Consider the following 12,710-nt stretch of genomic DNA (forward strand, 5'->3'; position numbering starts at 1 on the left):
GAAGTAGGATCCTGTAGAATTGCCCAAATATCATCATGAGCACAAATCATTATGGCATCTGCAAAGGCCCTGAGTTCCAGTAAGTTAGGACACATTAATGCCATACATGTAAAGCACTATGAATACCACTTTAAACTGCCACAACTTTCTCTAAAGAGTTGTAGATTTTGTTAGGAGACCTCTGTTTCCTTCCCAGGTCAAAAATTCCCAGAGTGGTTTAACAGCCAATTCCTCTTCACAGGGAACTCTGGGAACTGGAGTTTTGTGAGGGGAATACAGGGGTCTCCTAAAAACTCTCAGCACCCTTAACAAACTACAGCTCCCAGAATTATTTGAGGGAAGCCATGGCTGTATCATAGTGCTTTAAATTTATGGTGTGAATGTGGCTGTCAAAGATAGTTAGGATGACTGAAATATCTTAATGTTTTCAGGTTCTGCATCCTACATGTAAGTTATTCAGGAGAGCTATTCACAAGCCCACAATGAAGTACAGACACACGCAAACATGGGCGTAGCCAGGATTTTTGTTGGGAGGGAGGGGGCAGAACCTTAGTTAGCTATGTATTTTTATTGATTTAGGGTGGGGCAGCTGCACTTCCCTGTGTTAGAATTCCTGCTCCATGATTGCAGTCATGGGATTTTTGTCTTTCACATGACGGTATATGTTTTGACTCCACAGAGTGGGAAGTGATGGAGACAGGATGTTTGTGTTCCTGTGTTCCGTGAAGTGGGACTATTGTCCTTTGTTCTTTTTCCTCTTTGCTGTCTGATACTAGAGAGAGAGGGAGCCATGTTGCAGTGCTCTGTGTGTGTTTATATGTAAATAAAGTAGATCAGCCAACATGCTGAGTTGCTGAGTTCTGTCATGCAATGCTGCGAAGACTCTGTGGATCCCTAAGTGTGCCGGTGTTGGTTGGCATTGGTCGCTGTGATGTTCGGGCAGAAGAAAGCTTTTGAAGCTCCCGAACAATCGACCAGGAGGGAGAGAACATGCCAGTCGGGCATGTGTCTCTGCCAGGATCCTACTCGAGTGTAAGCCAAACTCCCGACACCCTGCCCCCCCCTTTGGATATGCCCATGCATGCAAATACTTACAGAATAAGGTGATTTCCCGATTACACCTCCACCCTTGGATCTGTGAATCCGCGTTTGCCTTCATTAACCAGTGTTGGTCTTTCTGTCCTCGTGTGCCAGACCAAGACCTACGGAGAGAATGTGCACCTTATTAGGATGTCATGGCTGAACCTGAAGGCAAATATTGGCAAATATGCAAGGCAGCCATCCATGAAGCCTCTGGAACATATACATCTGTGGTACCATACCATGGTACCCCATGTACCCCAGTATACTTCTGTCTGAACAGAAGAATCTCTGGAACATGTATACATCGATAGGAGCTGCAAGCCTTGTTGGAAGGGTATGTTGATACTGCTCTTTCTATTAATGAATTAAATGTATATTCCGCCCTTTGTCACAAGATCTCAGGGCGGTTCACAGAATAAAATATAAGATAAAAACACCAAGTAAATAATTAAATCAAAAGATAAAACAAAGCAATAACCTTCTGTTTTAAACGATGAAACAGGATTTCGCAAAAAACAAAATCAATTAAATAACAATCACTCCTACTAATGTGGGATTCATTTGAGTTGAGGTAATTTTAATCTGTTTCAGTTTTTTAATTGTGTACTTAAATTAGGCTTGTAATTTTATTTTATTGCTTATCTTTCTGTAAACTGCTTTGAGGTGGGTTTTGTTTGTTTTTTACAATCAAGCAGGATATAAATTTTATGAAACAAACCAACGAACAATTCCATGAGCACTGATCCCTTTGTAACCAAACAACCCCCATATTTACACAAGAGGGAGGGGGAGTGGAGGGCTTGGCAGAACCCCAGTGTTTGGGAACACCCCAAATGAAGACTAAGCACGCTCCGTAGCCACAGAATGTTGAGCCATAAGACATTACATAAAATATCAGTAAAACGTTAATGTTCATTGCAGTAAGATGCTAAAACATGTTGGAAACACTCAGCAGTGGGTGCCTACCCCGTGGCAGACCTTGGTGTCTCAAATTTCAGTGGCACCCCTGTGGGTGACGCTAAATCCGGTCCTCCCCCCCACCTTCCATTGGCTGTTATAGTTATGGCACCATCTGTGGTACCCCAGAAGCTCTGTGCCCAATACAACAGAACTGGATGTGCTCCCCATAATATACCTTTGGCCTGCCTAATCTCTGATGAGAGGCACCTTCCAGAGTGGAAGTGGATGGCAGGGGGTGGGGGGAAGGCTGCTGCGCAAACATTCAGGCCATGCTAACCTTTGTGCAGTTGGCGGCTCTGGGCTCCAATCCATCCATTGTAACCAGATCCTTCAGCAGACTAGTTTCTTGGTAACCTTCTTTCACTCCGTCCAGCTTGAAAGTGGCCTGAGGCTTCTCCAGGATCAGCCTGAGGCTGATGGCAAAGCCAGCCATGTCGATGGCAAAGGGCCGGTTAGGGTCGAACACGACCTTCCAGCCCACCACTTTGCCTGCCGGGCTCACCTTTGGGGACTCGTACCTGAGGCCCCCGGCAAAGGCGACTGGCCAGACGGACACCTTCTTTGTGTAGCGCATCTGCTTGTCAGAAAGAAAACAAAATTGTGATGGCCGTTCCTCTGAGAATTCCTCGAGTGTTCCCCTTTGATTCCTCCGACTTCCCTTCTATGCACCCACCTTCTGAAAAGCCCGACAGGTTAATGAGCACAGCAATAGCTTTGTAAAAAATGGTAGCACAAACAGCACAATCCTAACCATGTCTACTTGGAAATAAATCCCATTGAATCCAATGGGGGTATGCACCCAAGTAACTGGGGCTAGGGTTGCAGCCTACACTTCGTGCTTACTCAGAAATATGCCCCATTGTGTTCAATGGGCGGCAGTGTGCAAAGGATTGCAACTGATGGTTGTGATTGATGATAGTTCTTGCACCTTTATTTTTAGATCTTATTATGATTTACTTGGAAATCATTTAAATTTGGCTGTGTTTGGAATTTAGTGATGTATGGAAGTGAGAGCTGTACCATAAAGAAGGCCGATCACCAAAGCATTGATGCTTTTGAATTATGGTGCTGGAGGAGACTCTTGAGAGTCCCATGGGCTGCAAGAAGATCAAACCTATCCATTCTTAAGGAAATCAGCTCTGAGTGCTCACTGGAAGGACAGATCTTGAAGCTGAGGCTCCAATACTTTGGCCACCTCATGAGAAGATAAGACTCCCTGATGTTGGGGAAGATGGAGGGCACAAGGAGAAGGGGACAACAGAGGATGAGATGGTTGGACAGTGTTCTCGAAGCTACCAGCATGAGTTTGACTAAACTGCGGGAGGCAGTGGAAGACAGGAGTGCCTGGCGTGCTCTGGTCCATGGGGTCACGAAGAGTCGGACACAACTAAATGACTAAACAACAAATGTTTGGAATTAATAATAATAATAATAAATAATAATAAATTTTATTTATATCCCGCCCTCCCCAGCCGAAGCCAGGCTCAGGTCGGCTAACAACAATAAAATAAAATAAAAATTTTCTTTCCAGTAGCACCTTAAAGACCAACTAAGTTAGTTCTTGGTATGAGCTTTCGTGTGCATGCACACTTCTTCAGATACCAATAAAATAGTACAATATTCTAAAAACATTTCATTATAAAAATTAATTAAAATCAAATTGTTGGCAACCATTAAGCTAAGGTTCTGTGGAGATTGCTAAAGGAGGGAGTCAGGCTGTGCCCTGACCAAAGGCCTGGTGGAACAGCTCTGAATTATGTAAATCTTTTCATGTTGTAAGCTGCCTTGAACATGGTTTTAACTATGGAAAGGCAGCATACAAATAAAATGAGGAGGAGGATGAAGGTGGATGAGGCCAGTGGTCCATCTAGGCCAGCATCTTGCTCTCAGGTGCCAACCAGGTGCCCATGAGAAGTCTGTACGTAGGACCTGAGCACAGGACCACTCTCCTCTGCTAAGGTTTCCAGCAACTGGTATTCAGGAGCATTACTACCTCTGACTATGGAGCTAACCATCGTAGTGAGTAGCCACTGATAGCCTGATCATCCATTAGTTTGCCCAATCCTCTTTAAAAAGGGTAAGGTAAAGGTAAAGGGACCCCTGACCATTAGGTCCAGTCGTGGCCGACTCTGGGGTTGTGGCGCTCATCTCACTTTATTGGCCGAGGGAGCCAGTATCCAGCTTCCGGGTCATGTGGCCAGCATGACTAAGCCGCTTCTGGCGAACCAGAGCAGTGCATGGAAACGCCGTTTACCTTCCCGCCGGAGCGGTACCTATTTATCTACTTGCACTTTGTGCTTTCGAACTGCTAGGTGGGCAGGAGCTGGGGCCAAACAACGGGAGCTCACCCTGTCACGGGGATTCGAACCGCCGACTTTCTGATTGGCAAGCCCTAGGCTCTGTGGTTTAACTCACAGCACCACCCCTGTCCCTATTTTAAAAAGGGTAGTTGGTAACTATTACTACCCCTTATAGGAGTAAGTTCCATAGCTGAACTGTGTGAATAATTATTTTCTTTTGTCTTCCTATCTTAAACTTCACTGGATGACCATGAGGTCTAGTGTTTTGAGGGAGGTGTGGATTTTATTCTCTAACCGGTTTCTCTACAACATACACAATCTTATGCACTACACAGCATCACAGATTTGTAGAGTCCAGGAATCTTTTGCCCAACGTGGGACTCGAACCCACGGCCCTGAGATTAATAGTCTCATGCTCTACTGACTGAGCTACCCTTCGGGGTACTTCTATCCTGTTGCCTGTTCTCTAAATTAAAAAGCCCCAAGTATATTAACCTTTCTACACAGAGGAGTTTCTCCATCCCCTCGATCATTCTGGTTGCCGTTTCCTGAACCTTTCCCAACTCTACAATATCCTTTGGGAGGTGAGATGACCAGAACCACTGTACACAGTATTCCAAATTTGGCTGTGCGGTAGATTTGTTTCATGATATTCTTTCTATTGGCAGTTTTATTTTCAATTCCCTTCCTAATGGCCCCTAGCATGAAACTTGCCTTTGCACAGCTGCTGCAAACTGGGAGTAGAAACCGAAGGTCTGTCACTGCCAGCTAAGATACCATAAGCATGCACATGAAATTCAGATTTTGTACTTCACTTTAAGGTTGTTTACAATGATTTACATTTGCCATTTTGACACTCATTCACTCAGTTTGGAGAGGTCCGTCTATTTTATTGTAGAAAATCCTTTTCTTGTTTTAATGACCCTGAACAGTTTAGTGTCAGCAGCAAACTGGATTACCTTACTGCTCACCTTGATCAATTATGAACAAGTTAAAAAGCACAAGGCCCATTACTGATCCTTGGGGGCGGGCCTCCACTTTCTACATCCATCCATTGGATGGACCATTTATTCCTACTCTCTGCTTACTGATCCACAAGAGGACCTCACTTCTTATTCCATGACTGCTAAGCATAACCAGGAGTCCTTAGTGAGGTACTTTGTCAAGAGTTAGCTAACTGTTGTTTACAATGACTGGCTGAAGCTCTTGAGGATTTCATACAGGCCTATCTTTTATTTTAGACATGCAGGGGATCCAATCTGGGACCTTTGGGATTAAAAACAAGTGCTCTTCCACTGAGCTCCAGCACCTCTCATTTGTCATATGGCTGGCATCTCTTCCTATCCACCCAAATAACGCTGTCCACTATGGCTAGGCAATGCACTCAACCAATGTGCCTAAATCATGGACCCCAAAGATGAAACCACCCTAAACTCGAGTCTCATACCTCTTCAAAGAGCTCTAGGCTGTAGGTGTTGTCATCATCAGCAAAGTAGACCACACCCTCTGGAGGGGGTGTAGTGCCGAAATTCTCCCTCAACCAATGCAGTCCAAGATTCCTCTGCAACGTGCCCCTCGGTTTGTGAGATGGGAGCCAGGAAGGGTTCTTCAGACTCTTAGGAGTCTCAACGTTCAGGTGCGTAAAATTGATCCCTGTCTTCTCCAGCAGATTGGATACTAGGTTGGTCCTTCTGGGAGCGTCTTCCACCACCACCCAGTGGAGGTTCTGCACGTGGAGGAAAGTATTGGCCAGACGGGTCAGCTCAGCCTTCTGCACTGGCCGGCTGTAGGTAGGGGTGATCACAAAGATGGAAGGCAGAGCCTCTGACCACGGAGGAGGCCTGGAGTACACATAGCTCCGGATTATTTTTGGAGCTGCCCCAACAGCCGGCTGCCGAGCACATGATGAGAGTCCATCCTCCCTTGTGAGCGATGTGCTATTATTGAAGAGAGATTTGGCCGTCACGTTTTCATCTGTTTCCTCTAAGGCAAGTTGAATAGAGAGAATAAATCATAAAACACCCACTGCAGTGCCACCAAGACCTTCATCACATTCACATTTGTATTTTAATTATCCCCGAGCATTGTAATTGCTATGGGGGAAAAAGAAGCTCTTTGTAAGGTTGGGCCAGGTACACTTACTTCTCAGAATGCTGAGGTAGCGGGTAGTTGGGTACTGATGCCACAATGTAAGAAGAAGCCCCCATGGCAAAGCAATCAGAAGTGTAGTGAGAAGGTTACGTCTCCTCAGCATGCTGCAGAGATGTCCCACTGTCCGGGCATCTCCCTACATTTCAGAACAAAGTGGTGGGGGGAGATATAAAAGTGTATGGATAAATATAATGACACTTGGAATACACTTGTAAAATTATAATTCTTTTTTAATAATTATATACTCGTCGGAATAATAGCATTACTTACTGTATTTTTTGCCCTATAGGATGCACTTTTCCCCCTCCAAAAATGAAGGGGAAATGTGTGTACGTCCTATGGGGCGAATGCAGGCTTTCGCTGAAGCCTGGAGAGAGAGAGGGGTTGGTGCGCACCGACCCCTCTCGCTCTCCAGGCTTCAGGAAGCAATCCGCAAGCCTTGGGAGCACGCGGGAGTTCCCGCCGGGCTCCCAAGGCTTGCGGACAGCAGCCTGCAGCCCGAATCCTGGGGAGCGCAGCGGAGCGCACCCCGGGCTTCGGGCAGATATCTGCAAGCCTGGGGAGACCGGCGGGAGTTCCCGCCGGGCTCCCAAGGCTTGCGGATAACAGCCTGTTCTGGGGGCTGGGGTCGGGGGAAGGTCGGGCTTCCCCCGCCCCAGCCCCGCGCCTGGGGGGGAAAATATTTTTTTTCTTTATCCCCCCCCCAAAACTAGGTGCGCCCTATGGGCCGATGCGAAAAATACGGTATATACCTAAATACCGTATTGTATTACAGTCCCCCCCCCATTTATTATTTCATTTGCATTTTTAAAAACAGGAACAGGGAGCATACTTAGCCCCTTCCCTCCCTCTCCCTGTTCCACTTACTACTTCGTACCAAATACAGCATGTATACATATACCATATGGGTTCCCTTCCACCCTTATCCTGGTTCCTTTGCTTTTCTACTACTCTGCGTAATCCACATCTTTTTAATCATCCAATTTCTTATCTATTAAAAACTCTATTTCAACTCTGCTAGATTTACTAAAGTTCTGCTAAGCTATGTATTCGTTTATACTGGTTCTTAAAATATTCAATAAACATTATCAATTCCTCCTTTTTTACTTATACTCATTTCCTCTTATCCTGTACGTCAGACCAGCCAGTTTGGCATACTGAAGCATTTCACACAGCAGTTCCTCCTTAGTGGGTACTATACTTGTTCTCCACCTTTGTGCCGACAAGGTTCTAGCTGCGGCATTGGCGTATAGTGTTTTCTGGGGACCTCCGTTGTTACCATCCCCAGGAGGAAAATCACAGGTGGGGAAAGTTTTCTTAATTATCTTTTAAAAATTCATTATATATAGTTTCTCAATATTCCTTAATTACTTTACAGGACCACCACATGTGGAAAAAAATCCCTCATTTTCATTACACTTCCAACATATACCTTTTTCTTTTTTTATACATTTTCGCCAATCTTGTGGGTGTTATATACCATCTGTGGGTCATTTTCATCATATTTTCTTTTATTGCAAAACATGTCATGAAATTCCTATTTATTTCCCACAACTTTCCCCATAATTCATAATCAATATTGTGACCCACACCTTGTGCCCACTTAATCATTTCACAAATTCATCGTTAGTTGTATTGTACAGCTGTATTGTATTACGGTTTAAAGCACCTTTTTGTTTTCCTTTTTCCCTTTCTTTTACTTTATTTGTCCACTGAAAATTTTCTCATATGTTTGTGTGTGTGTGTGTGTGAGAGAGAGAGAGAGAGAGAGAGATTTCTATCCCTGACAATGTGCTCTGTTTGCTCCAAGTTCTGCTATATCCCCACATACCTGGTTTTCTATTCTACTTAGCGAAGGCATATTCCTGAGATCATTCTTTCTAGGTTTTTTAGTAGCAAATGACTCTTTACTCTTTGCACCTAAGGTGTGAATATTTAATGATTGTATTGCTGCCTGCATATGTGTAACCTTGATGACTGAAGGCTATATACTCTATATGTTTCATTTCCATGTAATAAACCATGGGTAGGGAAACGAAGGCACGGGGGCCGGATCTGGTCCAATCGCCTTCTAAAATCGGCCCACGGACAGTCTGGGAATCAGAGTGTTTTTACATGAGTAGAATGTGTCCTTTTATTTAAAATGCATCTCTGGGTTATTTGTGGGGCATAGGAATTTGTTCACACCCCCAATATAGTCCGGCCCGCCACAAGGTCTGAGGGACAGTGGACCGGCCCCCTGCTGAAAAAGTTTGCTGACCCCTGTAATAAACCAATCTTTATTTACATTCTGGTGTACAAAAGTCTTTGAGCATAAGGGTGAAAGGTGTACACCATTTTAAATGGAGGCATGTACTGACTCCATGCAAAATATTCCAGTCCTCTCAGAGCTGTATGCTGAAGACGCATGTGTGGTAGGCGTGTACGTGGGTTCAGAGATACACCTTGTAAAATGAGACTACAGTTTCAGTCCAATTCTCCATAGAGTTTGTTTATGCAAAGTGACTCTTATCCTTATCCTGCACATGATAATTTCTTCATTTGCCCCTTGAAGTAGTAAGCTCTTACATATGTAGTCCAGACAAAGATAAAAAGAAAAACCTGAATATTGTATATAATTTTTACTTGCAAGAGATTTCACATTTTGGTAAGGGTTTGTAACTGGGTTCCATCCATTGGCCAAAGAAGCAACAGTTGCAATGAATTTGTTTTCTTGCCAGAAAGAACAATCTGCTCCAATTGTCAGTTACTCTAGGATTGCAGAACTGAAGGGGAACTTCACTGGATTTTCCATGGAGGATGCACTCTATTGTTGAAGGAAAGTAAATGCATTTCCTTCTCTTAAGCTTCTTGTTAATGCAGGGGCCCCTGTTTGTGTAGCAATCTAGTCAGCATTTGTTGGTAGCTCTGTAAGTTAACTCCACTCCTAAAAGCTGAATCATTTTGTTTACTGTTCTGTCTTCTATTTCTTCCCTTCTATCTCCATGCATCCTGTAAATAGTTCCTGCATGAATAAAACCTTTGAATTCCACATACTGATTATTCTAATCTAATCCACCCAAGCTGCAAGGTCTGCTAACACCTCTTGCCTTTCAGAAAGCCTGGCACCATCCACTGGCTGAGAAGGTGCAGCTGTTCCAGTGCTTCTCCACCCCCTTCCTTCACTCTGTATTCCTTTTGTATAATGTCTGTTAGACTGTAAGCCCAAGAGTAGGCAGAGTCTTATTTTGTAAGCTTTGTACAATACATAGAAAAAAAGAGGCAATTTATAATATTGCTAAATAATGGTGACGAGAATGATGTTGCTAGGTATAAGAACTTGCAGGCGACAACATAGTTTTTTTATTTTTGTGAAATCCTAGCACTTTCAGATGTTTTTTGCAAAACCCCAGCTGGATTTTCTGCTATTATCTGCAAGAAACCTGAGACAGGCACTCACACAGAACTGTCAACTTTTACATTCAGCTTTCTGTGGCATTCACTCTATCAAGAAATACTTGGGAATTATTTCAGTAGTTAGTCCCACACTTTAACAGCTGCCTTAATACATTTTGCCTCTGCAGGCTCTGAGACCGGAAGTGAGTTTGTCATAGATATTAGGGATGCGCATCAGATTCGGACAAACCCTGAATCCTGAGCTGAAGCTGCTTTGGGAAAGATTCTTGTCTGAACCAGAATGGGGTCTTTCCAAAGTGCCCCCTGAAGTGAAGCTGGGGCAACCAAAGTGATTTGGAATGCTTTGGATATTCAGGCAAAAGGCTAAAAGTGAATTCTTTCCTCCCAACTTCGCCATATGCGGAAAACTCTGCAGAGGTGACGGAGAGGGTGGGATGAGAGCCATTGATTTTGGAGCCATTCTCTTGGCTCTCAGATTTGAAGTACCTGCTAGCTGTGCCTGCCACCCAGTTGCTAAGTGAGCCCCCAGACCACCAAGTCCAAACTCCAGTGGCAGCCCCCTGAAATGAGCCACCATTGGCAGCAGCAGCTACATTTTACGTTTAAGATAATACTTCATTTTCTTGCTAATTATGCCACTTTAAATGTGCATTCTATACCTGACCTCCTTTAGTAATGTTTCATTTTGAAATGTCTAAGAAAATATTTTGTCTTAATTTTGCTGTGTTAAATGTGTATTCTGTATTTGACCTTCTTCCATAATGTTTTATTTTGAAATCTTTTAGATAGCATTCTATTTTCTTGTTAATTACGTTGTTTTCATACAATCATAGAATTCTGGAGTTGGAAGGGACCTTGAGGATCGTCTATTCCAACGCCCAGCAATGCAGGTATACACAGCTGTCCCATACGGGGATCGAACCTGCAACCTTGGCATTATCAGCGCCACAAACATCCTGCTCCCTTTTAAGGTGGAACGGAAATATCCTAACACCAACCAACCGGTCCAAGATCACTGAGTATATATATTTTATATTTGAACCTCTTCTGTAAGAAGTTCTGCTTTATTTTTTAATGTTCTATTTGATGTTTTAATGTAGGCTTGTAAACAACTTTGAGATTTCCCCCTATTTATAAATAGAAATGAAAAATAATGATAATCAGAGGGAATAATCTTACCAGTGTTTTCCAATCACAGCAATGCATCACCTTGATCTGCTCTGCGCTTTTGCTAGTTCTGCTACTGATGCTTGCTTACTTGGAAAATGCTGGGCATTTAACTCCTTCTGCCTTTGCCAATGCCACACATCCACTCCCATTAAATCAACTCTGCACTTAAGTTTCTGTGGCTTTTAGTGCCAACTGAGCATCAAACAAGCCTGAAGCTGTTTTTCCTTTCCTTATAACTTATAGCCTATGCACCTGTCTTTCTGGTATTTTGTAAGTTACTTTCCTAAAGGCAACTCTACCATGCATGCCATTTTCATGCAAAATTGTTGCCTGCAAAATGTCAGGGATGGGGGAATGACTCCCTTTTAGTTCTCCTCAAGAAAATCAACTTTAAAAAGTACCCAGCACAAAAACCCCTGCACCAGTCCTTTTGAATTATGGCAGCTTTCTTGCTTTGGGACACCTGTCTGATATGTATTATTTTCACACACAATTATTTTCACACCTATTGCCCACAAAACAATAGGGGAATTAAGTTACGGTAACTCTTTTTAAAACCACCTCCAAACTGTAAATGCTGCCCTGGCAGGTAAAGCACTGCAGATGTATTTTGGCAGAATTCATCCTCTTAGAAATGCCTGAAAACTTCATCCATTTCTGCCAAAAACAAACAAACAAACTGGTCAATATTTTAATCAGGCAAGAGACATGAAAATGAAACAAATATTGGTCTTAATTCATGAACTGAAATTCAAGCATGAACTAACGGAAAATGGGTGGGGAATCTTTTTTAGCTTGAAGGCCATATTCTCTTGTGGATTTTGCCAGAAAAATCATTGTTTCCTTAGCTACTGGGATGTGATAATGCATCCATACAAAGTACATCCTGACAGGGAGCAAATGTTGAAAACAATGGAGCTTGGGGAGAGGAACAGGTTTGACTCCACACTCCTAGACAGTCCCATGAGTGTAAAAAGTGAACCATTGCCACTCTGTTGCAGCTGAACCAGGGAAAACATGTTTAATAAATCAGCACTCTTATGGTCTGATCCTTAGTTCTGAGTAAATATGCCAGGATTGCAGCTAATTGCCTCTCTCTCTCTGTGTGTGTGTACACACATAAATTAAACAATATTTGTTTTTAAAAATATGGATCTCTTTAGAGATATGGATCTCCAAAGAAGTTACTATGCTGGACCATCTTTTTCTTCAAACACTGAAAGCATAGGATCCCCATCTTCTTTCTTCTGTACTAATGCTATTGACACCTGAGCAAGAGGCAAAACTTCAGCGGGTGAAGCTTTTCCCTTAACTGAATTCCCACTCTAGAAAAAGGCTCAGATGTGGCAGCAGTTTTGCCTGTCATAAAGGTGCCAAAAGGCCCTGATGGAAAGAACCCAGCAAGTCTAACGAACTGTCAGCTCTACGTGCAAACAAGCAACGGACATCTTCCATAATCAGTCTCATAATTACATTCAATTACCTAGTTCCGGGTAGAGGAACAAAAACAGTTTCAGCAGTGTGCCAAGTTTGTTTGGTGTTTTATGAAATACTTTCAAGTTAGCCAGCAAAAGCAGAACACTGGAAGCAGTAGCTGCAAGAGCAGGTTGATAGGCAGGAACAGAATAGCTATGTCATAATCCTGTCAGC

At 43.3% G+C, this 12,710-nt stretch overlaps 1 protein-coding gene and 1 non-coding gene across 3 annotated transcripts in view; both read right to left on the bottom strand.

Moving 5' to 3' along the window:
- The window catches only part of LOC128412750 (galactosylgalactosylxylosylprotein 3-beta-glucuronosyltransferase 1-like), a 65,388-nt gene that overhangs the window by 12,172 nt on the left and 40,506 nt on the right, over nucleotides 1-12,710 (bottom strand). For both annotated transcript variants that reach the window (XM_053386074.1, XM_053386073.1), the window contains 4 exons: nucleotides 6,486-6,630; nucleotides 5,791-6,326; nucleotides 2,321-2,617; nucleotides 1,096-1,202 (listed from right to left, as the gene is read on the bottom strand). In XM_053386074.1, coding sequence (XP_053242049.1) covers nucleotides 1,116-1,202; nucleotides 2,321-2,617; nucleotides 5,791-6,326; nucleotides 6,486-6,597 — 1,032 coding nt within the window. In that variant the 5' untranslated portion in view covers nucleotides 6,598-6,630 and the 3' untranslated portion in view covers nucleotides 1,096-1,115. The remainder of the gene's footprint in view (nucleotides 1-1,095; nucleotides 1,203-2,320; nucleotides 2,618-5,790; nucleotides 6,327-6,485; nucleotides 6,631-12,710) is intronic.
- TRNAN-AUU (transfer RNA asparagine (anticodon AUU)) lies at nucleotides 4,710-4,786 on the bottom strand. Its single transcript has one exon. It is a non-coding gene; the product is annotated as a tRNA-Asn (tRNA).

The sequence above is a fragment of the Podarcis raffonei genome, chromosome 4 (genome assembly GCF_027172205.1).
Source record: "Podarcis raffonei isolate rPodRaf1 chromosome 4, rPodRaf1.pri, whole genome shotgun sequence".
NCBI lineage: Eukaryota > Metazoa > Chordata > Lepidosauria > Squamata > Lacertidae > Podarcis > Podarcis raffonei.